Source organism: Rhamphochromis longiceps, linkage group LG1, assembly GCF_057381845.1.
Source record: "Rhamphochromis longiceps isolate RC_006_pf linkage group LG1, R_longiceps_female_GT1.1, whole genome shotgun sequence".
Lineage (NCBI taxonomy): Eukaryota > Metazoa > Chordata > Actinopteri > Cichliformes > Cichlidae > Rhamphochromis > Rhamphochromis longiceps.
This window is the reverse complement of record NC_140557.1, coordinates 29,780,720-29,799,596: the sequence shown is the minus strand read 5'-3', so window position 1 is coordinate 29,799,596 and position 18,877 is coordinate 29,780,720. Positions and strand designations below refer to the sequence as shown.

The 18,877-nt window shown below is 42.4% G+C and overlaps 2 protein-coding genes across 2 annotated transcripts; one reads left to right on the top strand and one right to left on the bottom strand.

Moving 5' to 3' along the window:
- Nucleotides 1–8,029: 8,029 nt before the first annotated feature.
- On the bottom strand, nucleotides 8,030–13,707 carry tmem208 (transmembrane protein 208). The gene is made up of 6 exons (XM_085405369.1): nucleotides 13,550–13,707; nucleotides 10,337–10,432; nucleotides 9,998–10,057; nucleotides 9,765–9,901; nucleotides 8,792–8,876; nucleotides 8,030–8,706 (listed from the first exon to the last, which is right to left on the bottom strand). Exons 1-6 carry the CDS (start codon nucleotides 13,553–13,555, stop codon nucleotides 8,569–8,571), a joined length of 522 nt encoding a protein of 173 aa, XP_085261495.1. The 5' UTR covers nucleotides 13,556–13,707; the 3' UTR covers nucleotides 8,030–8,568.
- A 30-nt stretch (nucleotides 13,708–13,737) lies between these two features.
- On the top strand, nucleotides 13,738–16,197 carry LOC146678962 (stomatin-like). Its single transcript, XM_085405362.1, has one exon. It carries the CDS (start codon nucleotides 13,890–13,892, stop codon nucleotides 14,742–14,744), a length of 855 nt encoding a protein of 284 aa, XP_085261488.1. The 5' UTR covers nucleotides 13,738–13,889; the 3' UTR covers nucleotides 14,745–16,197.
- Nucleotides 16,198–18,877: the final 2,680 nt, after the last annotated feature.

Below are 18,877 nucleotides of genomic sequence, written 5' to 3'. Positions count from 1 at the left end.
TCCTGGCACCAGGGAGGATCATAATCAAGCCTCATCCTAAACTCACACAGTTCAGCTCAAACACTACAGCCATCCCTTTGAAACTAAACCGGGTTACCCCTTCCATGCATTTCCATGCACCTTTTTCTGCCTTTCTTTCTTCTTCCAGCAGCCACATATTTATTTTTCTTCCTCTGTCCTCGCTGGTCCGACTCTCAGGCTCCCCACTGGGGCTGGACGAGCTGCTGACTGCACTAGTTAGCTCATTAATCACTCGTCTCCACTCCCCCTCCATTCTGAGAAACAGAGTCCCTAATTAATGGAAAGCACTTTATGACAGAACACAGGAGTTTCCTGGAAATTAACCATTAATCTAGACTTCCATTATATGTCTAATAGCATGAGGTGGGCGGGGATGGATCGGTATGAAATGGTGGAAAAAGGCGATCAGCATCACAATGCTAGCCTCAAACCTCAAACAGCCAAACAAAACAAAACAAAAAACACAAAAATACTCCAGCACCAGCTGTGTGGTCAAAGAAACAATTCATAGGATTTGATAATTTTAACTTAATAAACCAGGATTACATGAAACATGAAGTCTTAAGAGTCTGAGCTCTCACCGAACATTGCAATGACACGCTAAGACCATCAGGATTTTTTAAATTTTATCTCTGGATCAATCTCAATGGAAACTGTTCAGCATAAATTACCCTTGATTTAATATCCTATTACACTTAAAGTGTACAATATCCTTCCTCATCATCCAGTTAAGTATGTATTTCCTCAGAACCCGTGTTGCATATCATGCTCTTCTTTGTTTCTTTCCTTGATGCGTATCTTTACTTTGATTTCTAATCCATGCAGAAAAAGCCAAACATTACATTGTAACCTTAAGAATGCATGAAAGCGCGTATGTTTTCCCAAACAGGGTTTGCGCTGACACAGACCTTTCCCTGCCATCTTGCTTCTTCTGAATCAGCAACCTCTCTTTAGTTGTGTAAACATATGCAAAATTAAAACCATCACAAACAAAATCGAGCATGACATTCTCCTTAACCTATGATGTAAGTACCAAAATGATGAGCCTGAATCTGGTCCTGGGGTTTAGTGAGGCCAAAGGTTGAAGAATATCACATTTGTACATTTGTTTACTTTCACAGTATTGTCGTTTGTTTAGACTTGCATTGGGGAGAATAGTATCTAAGAAAACGTGGAAGGAAACTGAATGAAAACAAAGGAAAAGGAAGGGAGCCCAGTGTGATGGAGACTGTCTCTTACTGATCCTGGTTCAGTGTGAGGCGTTCAGACAGTGGCGCCACTGCCACAGCTAATCCATGATTGCTCACAGAGGGTTGTGTATTTATTTATTTCTGAGAAACAACCAAACAAAATAATAAATGGGGCTCGGAGAACTGCTGTGTTGTTATCGCGACTTAAAATCAGCAAGTGATCCTCGCTGAGGTCATGTTGTTCAAGTACTTGAAAACATCTATTTACAAGGTCACATCACTGGATCAAAGGCTGCAGGGTGCCTTTTTATAAATTTATCAGAGAGAAGCAACAGAAAGATAAAAGAGGCAGGGAGCGATGGAGAGTAGATGCAACAGATATTAACATCCAGATTCTAATCATCATGGCTTTTGGCTGGTGCCTTAGAAAAAGTCCACCAGGCTGGCAGCAAATCAAACAAATCAAACAATTTAATAAATAATAATAAACATAGACTGTAAATTGAAGATGGGTATGAAATGTCACGCTCTAGGTTGTCTCAACGTTAACATCATGGCTGTCCCTGATCCCATAGCATTTAAAAAATCATTACCTCTGTTAAAATGACACAACATTATCTCATATTTCATGATTTTTCCTAAAATTAGCTTATTAATTAAATAGTGAATTGTGGTGTTTGTGCACGATAAAAAGGAAAAACAAATCAGAGATCGAGTCAGAGATTTGATGTTGCGAGCACAGGGGCAGAGACGGGAGGGTGTCACTGAATGCATGGAGAACTGTCTGACTGTTCTGAGCAGCAGAGGAACCGTAGCTGAACTTAGCAGGCAATCCAAAGTGTGGAGATTTCATCTGAGTAAATAAAGGCTGAAATCCAAAGCAGAACAACCAAACTGGTCAGGTTTCAGGCCTGGGCAGAGCTGAGGAGGTGATGCTGCACACTGAGGCGGAGCAGTGTGAACCTGAAGCTGTGGCTGCAGGTCCGGTGATCTCAGGAAGATATGGACGAGATGAGAAACTTTGACTTACAGTGATGAATTGTAATTGTAATTACAGTAATTAATGTATTTAAAATATGTTTCCTACGTTTTTGTCACCAGTGAAGTCAATTTTAAAATATAGTTTTTATGCAGCTTTATTTTAGCTCAACTTTATTTTCACTTTCCATAAAGTTCTTTTTATGTAATAATTATGATTAATAAACAAGTAAAGGTTCAAGGTTCTTTATTAGTCACATGCATAGTTATACAAGTATAACACACAGTGAAATGTAGCCTGACACGCTCCTCGACATGTGCAAAAATTGGGGGGGGTGTAGAGGAAGAACATTATATATATATATATATATATATATATATATATATAAAAACACCCAGCACGCCCCTGCGGGCGGTTTATCCTTCAAGCTCGGGTCCTCTACCAGAGGCCTGGGAGCTTGAGGGTCCTGCGCAGTATCTTAGCTGTTCCCAGGACTGCGCTCTTCTGGACAGAGATCTCCGATGTTATTCCCGGGATCTGCTGGAGCCACTCGCCTAGCTTGGGAGTCACCGCACCTATATATATATATATATATATATATATATATATATATATATATATATATATATATATATTTTAACGCCATAACCGCATTAACGCAGAAAATCTCCGTTAGCGAGTTAACACGGATTGCCCTGTGCGTGGGGCTGCATGGCGCTAATGCGTCGACGCGTTAATGTGGTTATGGTGTTAAGATCATTTTAACGAGATTGATGCTGACAGCACTAATAATAATAGCATGCCATATAATTCTTCATAATATTGTATTAAAATTCTTAAAAATGCACTGCATTAGCAATAGGTAAAACTCATACTTCCTGAGATGAAGCCTAGCGGTAAGCTAGTAGCTACAGCTACACGTCATGGCACCCACTAGCCATGCTACTAATAATGCAAACTATAGGGCTTAATATTTGAATTCTAAGAAGAAGAAGAAGAAACACTGTAGAATTTTTATAAAAGGGAAATTGTGGACAGTCTCTGTGGAGACCTGACACGAGCTCACAGTAGTTATGCCCGTCTTCTGCATACAGTCTATAGTTGCTGCTAATTTTGTTTTGTTTTGTTTGTTTTTAGCCACAGATGATTAGATGATCTGTCTGGGGACCTTTAATGCATCTAGCATTAATCTCCATCTGCCTCTTTTATCACTTTTCTGTTGTCTGCTTATATAGACATAGACAAGGCGCTTGGGCATTTTAATACAGGAGTCTCCCTTTTGGAGAGGACCTCAAGAAATTAAAATCTTTGGCACTTTTCCTTTGGCATCATTTTGTAGCCTGGGAGGTTACTGCTAGGTTGTAAATCTTTATAAACAAAGGTGTTCACAGTAAAGCAAACTGTGAATTAGCATATTTTTTCCAAAAAAGCTGAACAATGTAATGAAACTCACAAACAGACCAAGTTGGTGCTTCGAATTTCAGAGTTTTTTATGGTTACATTAATAGATTTTTACATATTACAGAACATTTTTTTTTCAAACTGCTTAAATTGCTTTTTATATTTGTGCTGTTTTATTATCAGCTTGTCAAGCCACGAGGACATTTGCTACAACACGCATCCAGGTAATACACGGTGTCACAAAACATAATTTGGCGAGCATTTTTTTTAACAGCGTGTACAAGTTTTGACAAACTCTGCGTGTAGTTTATTGTACGGTGAATTATTTATGATCAATTTAGCTCCAGAGGAGAACATTCATCACAATCTTGACGTTTCTGCTATTATGCTGATTTGTAGGCCTATCCTCTCATATCCTCCGATACATGTACGTACAAACGAAGTTTCATGGGGTTGCTAAGGCCAGCGAGTGCAAAATACAACCTGAATGCTCTAAAGCATTCATTGTGTGCAATGTGTGATAATTAAATTAGACTATAAACTGATGTTATTAGAAAGCGTGACACATTTAATTTATTAATTTTTTTTATTGTTTTTGACCTGCGTCCAAGTATCAGACCATCAAACAAAAATATTGCAAAGCAGGCTACTGTTTTATTGCACTCAATGAATTCCTTGTCAGAGTCTGGCACCTGCTTTGCCCACAGTACAGCTTAACTGCCAGTAATTTGGTTGGTTGATGGTAGCAGCAGGTGTAGCCCCGAGCTATTAGATGAGGTTCAAATTTCAGCCACGCCGTGTTTCAGAGCAATAGAAGGCTTGATAAAGAGGTTTCTTCATATCTAGTAAAAAATAAAACAAAACGAAAGCAAAATCGGGAATTTCCAGGACTTATAAAAAGAAATGTATTCGGTACGTCTGTGGGTTAGTCCAACGTCACATTTTGTGGCCTTATTTTGAAATGTGCGCTTTGAAATATGAGAAAACATCCACTGCGCGGCAGCTCCCTGGACAAAAATACCATGCTGATGTCAGAGGTGAGAGGGAAACAAGCATGAGTACTTAAACTTAAATAACCACTTGTTACAACTAATGTACGCAGCAGACCATCTCTGACGCCCAACATGTCGAACCTCGAAGCAGATGGGCTACAGCAGCAGAAGACCACACCTGCTGCAACTCCCATTAGCCAAGAACAGGAAACTGAGGCTACAGTTCAGTCAGAATTTAGTGAAAGCAACATAAAAGCATAGATTCATCCTGCCTTGTATCCACAGTTCAGGCTACGTGTGTTGTAATGGTGTGGGGGATATGTTCTTAGCACACTCTGGGCCCCCTGGTACCAAATGAGCACCGTTTAAATACCACAGTCTATCTGAGCAGTGTTGTTGACCACGTCCATCCTTTTTGAGACCCATCTTCTGCTGGATAACGCTCCATGTCACAAAGCTCAGATCATCTCAAACTGGTTTCATGAACATCACAGTAAGTCAGCTGGACTCAATTGACCTCCAAGTCACCTGATCTCAATCCAACAGATGCCGTCACGTTTACATGAAATGTTTCCAGCAACTTGTTGAATCCGTTTCAAACAAGCTGGCAGGGAAATCGGGGGGGGGGGGGGGGGGGGTCATCTCTGATGGGACTCTAATGCTCAAGAACACAGAGTTATGTTTCTCTTTAGAAGACAAGGACACCTTTCTTAGCTGTAAATAAAACTTTTTGGCATAAACCAAAGCGAAGTCACTACCATGATACGTGTTTTTGTGTGTGTAACAGTGTCTGAGACAGATGTATGTCCCCGCAACATGAGCATTACAAGCACACAAACAAACCGACACACCCACGCAGAGTCAAATGCAGCAGGAATTCTCGACGGCCTTTTAAGGCCACGGCGGGAGACGTTAACGCTGCCTCGCCGGTGACATCTTTATGCTCGAAGATGATTCTTATTAGGAAAAGAAATCGCAGCGATCGTGGTCTAAGTGAAAAATTAGCGCCATAAACCTCGAGCCGTCCGTAGTGTGTGGCTCGGTTTAGTCAAAACAGGACTGGACTACACCCACGGCTCTGCCAAACACACTGAGAGCTCTGATTCTGTTTACACAGCGGAGGCTGAATGCTCAAGGAAACACACTCAACATCGCGTGTAATTGCTTTGTAAGTGATTCTCTCGCTTGACTTCAAAGACGAGAAGAGCCGCAGTTCAAGGGTCAGAGGCTCGACTGCTGCCCAAATGCTCCCAATTTCCTGTTTCGTCTAGTGGCGTGAGCCCAAAGGGAGCCACAATGTGATGGCCACCTTCTGCTCAAGGCGAGGAGTCAAGAAGCTCCATTTGTGTCTGCTCATCCTTCTGTTAATCTCATGATTGTTGAGCTCGTGCTTTTTTCCTTTCCTCTCCGAGTTTATGATGGGTTTAAGCCTTTTAAAGGTTATACCATACAAAGTTACACAAGAAGCCTATGGAATGCAGCTTTAACTCCCTTATTTCATCTTGTCAGGATAAACCCTGTTTTACTGCCACGGTAAACAACATCCTCGCTCTCCCACTCTTTCCCCCCCCTTCCATCTTAAATCAGCAGCTGCGATAGGGATGTTCACATGCAGCACTGTGCTTTTTTCCATACTGTTGTACTTTACAGTAAAAAGCGAGACGACTTCATGTTATAGAGAAAAGGGGAAAGTTTGAGCCTGCAGAAAAAGACGTTTTCCTGTCTGTCTCAGGTTTCTCGCTGAACTCGCTGCACGGTTAGAACGAACATCAAATTTCGGTACATCTTATTATAGAAAGCACAACAGTCAGAAAACACAAAGTACACATGCAAGCCCCTTTGGGGGGGGGGGGGGGGGGGGGGGGGGGTTATGTGCGTGTGAGTGGCCCCGGCACTAAATTACACTGCAACATGCTCCCTCTCAAAGCCCACATCTGGGATTGGCCTTGACAACTGGATGCTGTGCTGCTCTAATTTTGGTTACTTTTGTTTATAACCCTATAATAGAGACAGTACAGGACCACAGGGCTGGGATGAAGGAGGACAGGACACAGGCAAAGTAAAAGCAGTTATTTTTAAAAAGCCTGTGGGGACACTGACTTTTTAGGAAAAGCATGAAGTTATATAAAATAAATAAAGCTGGTTAAATTCATTTTTGGGGGGTTTGTTTTGTTTGTAGATGCTTTTTCTCTTCTGTTTCCTTATAAAAGGATTCACACCATCACAGCAGTTCCCCGTCAAACCCGACGACTGCAGGTCGTAGCTTGTTGCGTTGGGTAAGCATGAACAGAACAACAATGCCAATCTGTAATTACACTGGAAGCAGATCAGGGCTTTGCCAGCCTACTTGCGCTCTTTGGAGTTTCAACATAATCACTAAATTCACTTTACTAGCAACGGTTAGATGGTGCAGAGCAGGCTTTTAAACCAACAGCATCTCATTTCTCAATTGCTGCTGACTCGGGTCACATTTTTTCAGTCTTCTGTCGTCCAGCTTTGGTGACAGTGTGGAAACTGTAAGCTCAGTTACCTGTTCTTAGGACAGTGTGATCTTCTGCTGCTGTAGCCTGTGTGCATCCAGGTTCAGTGTTCACTGTTCGGAGGTGCTCTTCTGCATACCTTGGTTTTAATGAGTGGCTATCTGAGTTCAGCTCAGCTCAAAGCCGTCTGGTCGTTCTCCTCTGACCTCCAACATCAAGGCATTTTCACCCAGAGAACTGCTGCTTACTGGATACTTTCTCTTTTTCCAAACATTCCCTATAAACTCCACAGATGGTTGTGTGGGAAAACTCTAGTAGATAAAATCATCCCTGTTGCCCGTTCTGATGTTTGATTTGAACTTCAGGAGGTCCTCTTGACCACATGTTGAGCTGTTGCCACGTGATTGGCTGATGAGATATATTCATTTACAAGCAGTTGAACCCAATTAACCTAATGAATTCGCTGGTGAGTGGATGTGAGTTGAGAACAAGCTTAAAAACTGTATCATAGTTAGTTTGAAATAAATGGATGTCATGTGGATAATAGTACTGTTAGTTGTTTTATATAAGAGTTTCTGTAAACCATTTTCCTCCTCTGGCATTTCACAAAATGAATTCGTGAATTTAATAATCCTTATTATAACCGACCATTACAATTACTCATGTTTCTCTTTGTCTAAACTAGGCCATGAATATTTGATTGCAAATGACCGTGTCCTATGTGGATCATCTGGCTTCAGCTTTTGCCAAACATGACATTTTTCTTCTTCTTGGATTGATTTTAAAATCCGACATTTCTCTGAGAGTTACATTTTAAACCCATGAAACACCTGTCAGGTTTATTTACACCAAAACCAAATTTTAGTCTCGTAAGGAAACTGATAATCATCTCTCAATCCTTTAGTCGCGTTTAAGCCAAACATTACGTCTGCAAATAAATAAAATTTTAAACTCGAGACACTGAAGGAAGATTTCTTTTGTTTATTGCAAAATTGTTTCAATTTTCTTATTAAAACTCACTGGCATTCAGTTGATTTGACGACAGCAATAACTCATAAACGTCTCTTGATTCTCCGATGAATGCTCACAGTTTTTGAAAAATAAAACAAACCGTGCACCACAATAAAAGCGGCACTGACAGATTCAAAGAAATTTGGACTCATCTTGCTGTGGAACTGAAATCTGACTCACTGTAACTCAAACCTGCATGGGACAGCGCAGCAGCATTGTGCAACAGCAAAACCCCTAATCTCTGCCTGGGGACAAATTACATTTGGGCTGTAATATTATCTAAATAAGGAATAATTTGTTTCATAACTTCGGGAGAAAACTCAATCACAGGAGAGCAGAAAGAAAGCAAACACGGAAAACGAGATTCCACAAGATCAGATCTGGATTGAGTTTAATTTAATAACTAAATTTCTTCCTGAATAACTTATGAATTCCTCGCCATCTTCTAGATTAGATTCTGCGTATAAAAATACTGCTTCGCCTGCTCTGCAGCATCAGAATCGTCTCATCTGCCTGCGCTCTTGTCTTCTCTGCTTCTTCTCGTTCACCTCCTCCGGCGCCGACGGGCTTTCTGCCATAAACCAGGGACCCAGGAAGTTTACCCACAGCAAGTAGAGGGCACGGGCCGGGGCCTGGCACACACACACAGGACAAACTTAAATTATGACGTGTGTGGAAAACAAAATGAAAAGAAGTCGGGACTACAAAAGCTCTTACCAGCAGCCAGAGATACCAGAAGTAAGAGGAGATGGTGCTGAGCACTTGCACTATGGCTGTGAGCAGGATCACGTCCTTCAGGTGTCTAAAACCAGAATTAATCATCACTGAAAAAGAACATGTGACCACAGCAAAGGACACAGAGCTCTCATCAGGCCGCCTGGACCTTTGGACACGTGCCACGGTTCAGGTGGTTTCCAACAAATGTTTCACCTCGGGCTCCTCGAGGCGTTACAGTAAAGCCACATTCACAGTCTCATCTTGGAGTCTCGACATGGAGTACAACCACATGAATGTCTTTTGGGGTTTTTTAAAGTACAAGCGTGTTACTGGCAACACTCCTGACCTCAGGCGCCACCTTCAGGCCTGCACACTGGACTCTTCCTATGTTTTCATCCGCAATGAGGTTCCTCCTCACAAAAAAGTCAGGTCGGGCAGACACAGAGGTTGATGATTTGTGATGGACAATTTAGAGGTCCATCACCACTAGAGATTCTCTATTGATGTCTGGAGAACACGGCGTTGTACGGGACAGCAGCCAAATCTAAATCTGGTGAAGCCTTTGCTTGAAATTGAACTACTTTTATAAAGCGCTCAAAAAGATGAAGGAGCACTTTTTAATCAGACTATAGCATCAAGTCAGTTAAAGTTGTGGGATATTGATCTGGTCAGGATGTTAATCGGTTTCAGCTGCTTTGGTCTTTATGAAATTATCAACAGGTGCACTAGAGGGGCGACGATGAGCCTCCTTTCATTTGTTGAGCAGTATATTAATTGTGTCATTTTTTTTTTTTTCAAAGACAAAAAATGCTGTGAGAGCTCATGCATGTTGTTAAGTGGAAAAACACCAAAAACTCTGTTTAGTTTCCACAATGCACAAGTAGGACAGATATACCACCGCACTTCAACAAAAGCTGGAAATGCCTCACACACCTCACTGGACGGTGTGAGACATCTTGGAGGGACGACTTACTCTGCCATTCCCTGCTCCATGTTTAGGTCTATCCCTCCGTCCAGGAGACTTCCGTCGTCAGCAAACGCCGGCTTGGCCATGGCTGCCATGGAGCGGTAACTCCCGACGTACACCGCCAACGCGAACACGAGCAGCAACTGCCAGAGGAGTCGTAGAAGAGTTTTAAAGCCAGAAACATTCAATCCTATTTGCGGACATTCACAGTTTAAATTATGGTCTTTAAATAAACTCACCCATGTCCAAAATGTGGACGAACTGTAGAAAACCAAGAAATTTACAGCGGCGTATATCGCCTGCAGAGGAGCACAAGAGACCTGCGATCACTATTTCAAACAAATTATGAATTACATTTTTTAAAATAAAAAATGCACCTAAATCAATATATAAACACCCAAATCCTACAGTCAGGACTTAAACTGATATTAGATCTGAGTGTCCCAAATAGTCAAAGCCTCAGAAAATGAAGTGTGAACACACTTTGATCCCCTACGAATCAATTTCTCACCCTGGAGACCCTGTAAAGGCCTGAAAACATGACTGAAAACATCCAAAAACAACACAGGGCCTCTTACATTCGCTCCGAGGATGACTCTCGTGTAGAACTTCAGAGTGGCTTCATTCTCCTCGTAGATCTGCTTCTTTCCCTTCGTGCCAACTTTACCTTTGGGCTGATGGGCAAAACACAGAGGGCAATGACAGCGTTACCATACGTATCCAAGCATTTTAATTAAGGCAGGCGCAAAAGCTTTCAGATACTTCTTTCTTACTGTATGGTGTTTGGCTGGATCTATCAGCTTCTACCATAAATATCTGAAATAGAAGAACTCAACTCATCTAAAGCACCAATGTGTGTACGTCTTCAGAGTTATTAGATCTACAACTAGGTAGGGAACAATGTCTTAAAATGAGCAGGTAATCTTAGCGAAGATGTCACCTCTGGACTCGAGCTTCTCTCCAGTGATGATAAAGCACCACAAGACAGTAACACAGTGGTTGTTCCACTGGCCCCACTTACATTTGGACATAAAGCATATGGACTAGGGCTGTGCGATATGACCAAAATCTCATATCCCAATATAAAACATCTATCGTCCCAATAACGAAAAAATGTAATATTTTCTGTAAATTCTGTGACTCTCGGGTAGGTGAATTGTCTCCAGCTAGGCGTCGCTTACCTGGAGTAGAGTGTTTTAACCGATGCATGAAACTACACATTTTTAGACATTTTAGACACTTTTAGACAGGTTGTAACGTTCGCCGTTTTCTTTGTATTTATTACACGGCGTGCTGCAGGGAAAAGCCTGTTCTAACGTTTGAGTCTAAGGTTTATTTTTTAGCACCTGACGACTCTTTTTTTGCTTCTCATCCGTCAATACTCTGCATACTTTTTCACGTGATTCCGTTTATTTTGAAAGGTCTCAACAGGATCTTGAGCTTTATTGTGAAAGGTTTATGTGGAAATAAACAAGCGGACATGCGATGGTTTTACCGTCGTTGTTGCTAACAACAACGCATAAAAACAGGCGCTTGTCCATCCGTAGTGTTGCTATATAAAATATAAGAGAAAGAGAAAACTTTAAGAAATTAATATAGCCACTACAGTGACCATCAAAATAATGAAAAGATATTGCCGTAAACAGTTTATTTTGCGACACCACGAAATAAACGATAGCGTAAAATGAAACGATAGACGTTTTTATATCGTCATCCGATATATATCGTTATATGAACAGTCCAAATTTTGGACTACACTTCATTTTCCCCAAAATTAATGTAAACACTTTAAAGCACATTTTTCACGCTTTTCCAACCAGCCAGAGGCCAGCCAAGTATTGTGAGTTTTCGAACACCTCTGGTTAAGAAATAGCATTAAAAAAAACGCCGTTTAATTATTCAAAAAGGGCGCCTTTACTCCTCGCAAAGGGGCGATAGAAAACCGTTCAGTGCCTTTGCAATCCCCAAAATGCGCTGTTATGATGTCGGGGCAGCATGGGTATGTGCAACTTGTTTTTTTGCGGATGCCATGATGCTGACCCTACCACGATGCCGCCCTGGGCAACTCCCCATGTCGCCCATATCTAAGACCGCTACTGGTTGTACGATTTACAAATGCATGAGCATACACTCAGAACGTTAATTCACTTCTTCAGTCCATTAAATACGACGTTACTATGATATAAAAACAAAAACAAAATTAGGTTAAAAAAGTGCGTCCTACAGAAGGAACACAGATTAAAGCTTCCACTCACATGAAACCTTTTCATTATGTTTTCAACTGATGATATCTGACATGATGCACAATAACTAAATATCAGTGTAGGGGTACAGTATCAGTAATGAATGAAGTGTGAAGGTTTTAGCAGATAAATGTAAACGTCTTTGTCAAGATCAATTTTGTCTTCAATGTAAAATATGATTTTAATGCACATTTTTATGTGATTACATTAAAAGTTTGCCTTTGCTCTGTTTATTGTTCCCTCTGCAAAAATACAGGCCCGAATCAAAAGATGTTTAAATACCTTCTTCTTCTTCATCTGCCTCCATCTCACCCTATCCCTAGCATCCCCCTTTATCACACCAACACTCTGTGCGTCCTCCTTCACTACATCCATGAACCTTCTCTGTGCTCCTGCTCTTTTCCTCCTGCCCGGCAGCTCCATCTTCAGCATCCTTTATTAAATATATCCTCTATACATGTCCGAACCATCTCAGCCTTGCTTCTCTAACTTTGTCTCCGAACTGCTCGACCTGTGCTGTAACTCTGATGTACTCATTTCTAATCTTGCCCATCCTGGTCACTCCCAATGAAACTCTTAGCATCTCCATCTCAGACACCTCTACCTCCTGCTATTCTTCAGCCACAGATCATCCCTGACACTCATCTCCACCTGCTCTACTCTCTTCTTCACCTCTCTCCGTTGTCTTGTATGACTGACTCCAGGTATTTAAACTCATCTACCTTCAGTATCTGTCTGATGCAGGGCAGTGCGTCAGCAAGAAGGTCCTGCGTTCAAACCTTTTGGCTGGCTGGTGCCTGTCTGTATGAAACGCTTCTCCCATACTGCCGATACCAATTCTTTTAACCTGTACAGGCAGCTTATGTAGGGGAGAGCGGTGTGTCATGATTTATGACATGAATCATCATCAATTTGCATATTCTGAACACATTTTAGTGACCACCAAATCACTGTGATTTTTACTTAGTAAAATGAGTTAACACAACAAAACACACCTTTCAGCTTTTCATGTATTTTGGGGACCTGGAGTGTAAATGTGCCTGTCTTTAAAGCACTTTGGGCTTCAGGGACAGGGCAGCTTCTGTGGTATCAATGTGGCCATAAGGTGTAAATAAAATAAAACAGACATGGGACTCAAAACGAAAAGGTTCAGACATTTTTTCATAGTGTATATTTGAGGTATTTCTCTTTAATTTCCCCCCATAATTATGATAATAATTTAACACAGCTGAACTGAATCGGATAGAAACAAAGTATCCGCGCTAGTGTCCAATACCAGCGTCGGTATCGACACTCCCGATACATGGATCGATCCCTTCCACCAGTACTGCATAGCAGCACGCGTGAACGAAGCCGGGGTGGGAGAGATCAAACGTGAGAAAGTGACAGAAATTAGATTCTTGTGTTGAGTTTGTTTTCACGCCATCGCAGAACAAACCGCAGGCTTCTGATGCTCTCTGCAGCTGAGTCGGTGCATCAGCTGCGGTACAGCATTGAGGAAATGTGGAAGTGAACTACTCAGCTCTGCCGCATGTGTGTGTGCCTCACCGCCATTCGCTCTCCGGACCGGTGCTGCTGCTGCTCTCCTCCGCTGCCGTCTTCTTGGACATCGACCTCCGAGCCGCCGCTGCCGCTCTGCTCGTTACTGCATTAAACCCGTCCAGACTCTTGAAACACATCAGCACTCACGGCTTGTGTGGGGAATAGCAACACATCCGGCGCACGATTATGGCATCATCAGCTCCATTTCCGTCTCCCGCGTCTTTGCGTAATCGTTGTGTAGTTTTTTTCTGTTTGTGTTTTTTCAGGAGTGCGCAGCAGCTGCTCCAGTAAACTACTGCCATCTTTACCTCAGCTTAACAGTTAGTTCAGATTTTGGGCCCAGACAATGGCTGGCGACAACGAGGACACCGCCCTGAAAGAAGCCAGGAGACGCGAGCGTCAGGTAACTTTGGAGAATACTGACTCGGACATCGGGTTTTGCGGCTGGCTGCTGGTCGGCCTCTCCCTCCTCCTCGTGCTGCTCACCCTGCCCTTATCTATCTGGATGTGCATCAAGATCGTGAAGGAGTACGAGAGGGCCATTATCTTCCGCCTGGGGCGCATTTTGCGTGGTGGAGCCAAAGGACCGGGTTTGTTCTTCATCGTGCCGTGCACCGACAGCTTCATTAACGTGGACATGCGCACCATCACCTTCGACATCCCACCTCAAGAGGTTCTGACCAAAGACTCGGTGACAGTGAGCGTTGATGGCGTGGTCTACTATCGCGTCCAGAATGCCACCCTGGCTGTGGCCAACATCACTAACGCGGATGCAGCCACGCGCCTGCTGGCCCAGACCACCCTGAGGAACGTGCTGGGCACCAAGAACCTGGCCGAGATCCTGTCCGACCGCGAGGAGATCGCGCACAGCATGCAGTCGTCACTGGATGACGCCACGGATGACTGGGGAATCAAGGTGGAGAGGGTGGAGATCAAAGATGTGAAGCTGCCCCTCCAGCTCCAGAGAGCCATGGCGGCTGAGGCAGAGGCGAGTCGCGAGGCCAGAGCCAAGGTGATCGCCGCCGAGGGGGAGATGAACGCGTCGCGGGCGCTCAAGGAGGCCTCCCTGGTGATCGCAGAGTCTCCGTCCGCCCTGCAGCTGCGCTACCTGCAGACCCTCAACACCATCGCTGCCGAGAAGAACTCCACCATCATTTTCCCGCTGCCGCTGGAGATGATGCAGGGCCTCATCAAACACTGAGGAGGCTAAAATCCACACACTAACACAGCACGGATCACCTGACATATTACACAGTCCCTCCCTCTGTTAGGCATTCCTCTGTAACCATCAGGTAACCGAGTGGGCTTATTTTCAAGGTTTCCTATTAATAAGCCACGAATTAGTAATTATTGGTGTGGCACAGCTGATAGAAAGTTATTATATATAACACTGCTGGGGTGGGTTTTATTGTGAATTTCCACTTGTGGTGTTTTGCAGTGAACCATGGCAAACACACCTACAGCAGCCCGATTTACTGCTGTAGAAGCCTTGAGGCAAAGCCTAAGCCAAACCCCTTTTTTACATAGCAGGGATTGAAACCCATAATTAATTATATTAGGGCATTTTACAAGATATGTCATAGATTAAGAAATAAATAAACTGGGATGAACACAAATAGAGTCATTATATTAAAAAAAAAAGCAGTCATAAATGACTCCAGTCTGTCATTTACATAGCTCTGTGGCTGTGGAATTAAACCACTAGTGCTAAGATGATGCTTGGTGAGTTGCTCCCTGTGGTTTATAATACACTGCATTGAGACGGTGGCATTTTTATTTCCTTCTTTCATCTGAACCTAGCCTGCTGTGTTTAACCAGCAGCAGCACTCACACATAGATCAGGAAATAATAACTATATTTTCTTTTAGCAAAGCAAGTTTGCTCACTTCACTTTGCTGTTTAGCTGACCAGCCTCAGCTCTCCATCAGCTCTTGTCCATTCAGCATGCTCGCTCAGTCAGTCCAGAGCCGGAGGTGCCAGACGCCCAGCAAAATCTCCAGCGGCTGGCTCGGCGTGCCTGCCAATAGCTGACCGCTGACTGAATTCGGAAATTGTGTATGAGCCTTAAACCAAATCAGCGAGAGTGCAGTTTAACTCTTATCTTGTTACATTTTGGTTACAAATGTAGAAATTGTGAGTTTAAGTGCCTGATAGATATGTGGTCTACAGCTGCACACACACACACACACACCCTGGTCTATATATTTCTCAGCACTGGTACAGCTGCCAGCATCTCAGTGCTGCAGTTATTTAAAGTGTTTTCATTATATAAGTATTCTGACTGTACTGTCTGTTACTATTGCCAAAACCTTACTGAATGTGTTTTAGACTAATTTTAAGTGTAAAACTCAGACTAACCTTAGACCTGACATCATCGTTGTTACCTTTACCTTTAGTCTCTCCCGCTCGTTGGATGTGATTGTGAGGATGAAGGACAAAAAGCTGACATGTTTGTGTGAAATGTTGAATTTGGGCTTCAAACCTTGAATGCCATGAATATTGTTAATGTAATGTATTCCACTTCGCTCCACTGACCATGAAGAAGCAGGGAGTCGTGTTTGAATAAGCTGGTCAGAAAGCGAGGATCAGTCAGAGTTACCAAGTAATTATACAGAAACATACACACACACACCTTTTCTCTAGTTGCCACTATACTACTACATTATAAGCTGAAACAAGTCGATGGTTGCTGAACTTGTGTGTTTACTCTAAACTCTCTAATGATTCACAGCATGTAACGGGTGGACAAGCGGTTCAAACACCCACAGATTCATCTGACACAGTCAGAAGATGGGCCTGAGCAGCCACACCTCAGTACATGGCTGTCAGTTGTTTCTTTTATCTTGTTCATCCCGTCAACCTGTGTGGCTTCATTGTCTGCTTAGGTGAAGCAGAGGCTGTAAATCTTACAACCAAAGGCCTTAATGTACTGACATGTATTCATTTTACAGTCCAGTATCACTCTATGCACTTCTATACAAAGTTATCTAAAGAAGTTACTTTACCTATTTTATTTTTTTTAAATGATATTTTATCACTTGCGCTCAAAAGCCAAATACTAGCCTTTGTATTAATCTGTATTAATCTGTAGTATATCTGCAGTTTGCATGTGTTTCCCTCTTTTTAGCATTTCAAGAACAGAGTTTCTATATGTAGCTTGCATTGTTTAGTCTGTCTGTGATCAAGCAGTGTTTTATATATAGAGCCCTGTGAAGTTTATTATAGTTTTGCTGTTGCCTCACGAAGGGCTCGGTTTTGTGGGACAAACGGGTTTAAGTTACCTGTCGCTGCAGGATACAAAGGCTGTGACATTATACTACAGTAACTTTTATCTCTTTTTTTGCTGTTACAGTGAAAGAGGAGTATCAGATGCTGTGGAGCTTATGTTAAGTCAAAACATGTGTGTTGAAGTTGGATTCAGGATTATTGTTGGTTTTTGCTTTGCTGACAAACGTATATGATTTTGTCTTGAGATATGTATATGACAGATAAAGGTGACAAATAAAGATCTGACTGAAAAGCAAGTCTCATCAGCTGTCTTCAAACACAGGGTACTAAACTGGATAACTTATGAACAACTGTATAAATTAGCTTTAATTTAAATGATCATCGGGACAAAAACTTTTTTTGATTGTTTTTTTTTTTTTATTAAAAAAACATCACATTCTCTCAACAGCCACTTTATTACATACATTTCAGCAGCACTGGGTTGGACCCTCTTACTTTCAGAGCCTCTTTAATTCTTCATGGCACAGATTCAACAAGGTGCTGATTTCTCTGGGATTTTGGTTCATGTTGATGTGATGGTGTCACACAGATTGGTTCATCCATTGCAGCAGAAATAGACTCTTGAGATCAGACTCGTTTCCACTCTCCTGTTGTTCAGTTAGTGAGTCCATATGAATTACAGCCTTGGTTTCCTGTGGCACTCTGTGCGGTCTTCTGCTGCTGTAGCACATCTGCTTCAAGGTTCGACATGTTGTGTGTCCACAGATGCTCTTCTGCATACCTTGGCTATAACTAGTGGCTGCATTTTTGTCCGGAGAACTGCTGCTCATTGGATATTTTCTCTTTTTCAGGCCATTCTTTGTCAATCCCATTAGATCAGCAGTTTCTGAAATACTCTGACCAGCACCAATAGTCATGCCAGGTTCACTCTTTTTTCATCATACTGATACGCAGTTTGAATTTCAGCAAGTTGTTTTTACCGAGTTGCTGCCCTATGTTTTGGTGATTAGATATTACATTAATGAGCAGTTGAACAGATATTATACCAATAAAGTGGCAAGTGAGTGTCAAATTAGCTAAAAAAACCCCAAAAAAAAACAACAACCACAAAACAAAAAACACAACTAGTTGGATGAACTTTCCCCAAAATGTTTTATTTTTCTCTTTGGAAGTTATTCTTCCACCAGCCTAGCTGTTCCTGAATTCTCCAACTAATTTGGATTCTTAGAGTGCCAAACCTCCTTCCTGTAGTTGAAAGTGAGTTGCGAACCATGGACACGGGGTTCCATCTGCTGGCCATTTCTAGAAGTCGCACTAAATAAATAAATAAATGAATAAATACATTTAAAGCAGAAACGATGTTTAGAATAGTTTTGCTATTCAAGTATTGTATTTGTTTTTTATGGGGTAAGGATATAATTTCTTTTATAGGGTAATATGATTTTTTTTCCTCTAGAATTTAATGTCATGGTTTAAAATGCCACAGTGCTGTCAGGGTCTCCTGCATGGGGTGGGAGATGTTGTCCAACAGAAATGACAGCTTAGCCACCATTCTCCTGTCACTCAGCACCTCCACTCTGTCCAGAGAGCATCCTAGAACAGAGCTGGCCCTCCGGATCACCCTGTTCAGTCTCTTCCTGTCCCCAACAGAGATGCTGCTGCCTCAGCGGACCACACTGTAAAAGATGGCTGAGGCCACCACAGAGTCATAAAAGGTCTTCAGGAGTGGGCCCTTCACTCCAAAAGACCTGAGCCTCCACAGCAGGTACAGCCTGCATCTGAATTATGAGTCCGGCCAGTTTATTGTTCAACAACAAGGTACCTGTAGCTATCCACAGCCTCAATGTCCATACCTTGGATGTTCAGTGGTTGCAGTGGAGGATGTTTGTGCCTGCAGAAGTCTACCACCAGCTCCTTGGTTTTTCTAGTGTTGATCTGGAGGTAGTTCTGCTGGCACCAGTCCACAGAGTCTTGGGTCAGTTCTTTGTACTCCCTGTCATCCCCATCAGTGATGAGGCCGAATACTGCAGAGTCATCAGAGAACTTCTGAAGGAAGCACTGGGAGTTGTGGGAGAAGTCTGCAGTGTAGATGGTGAAGAGTAACGG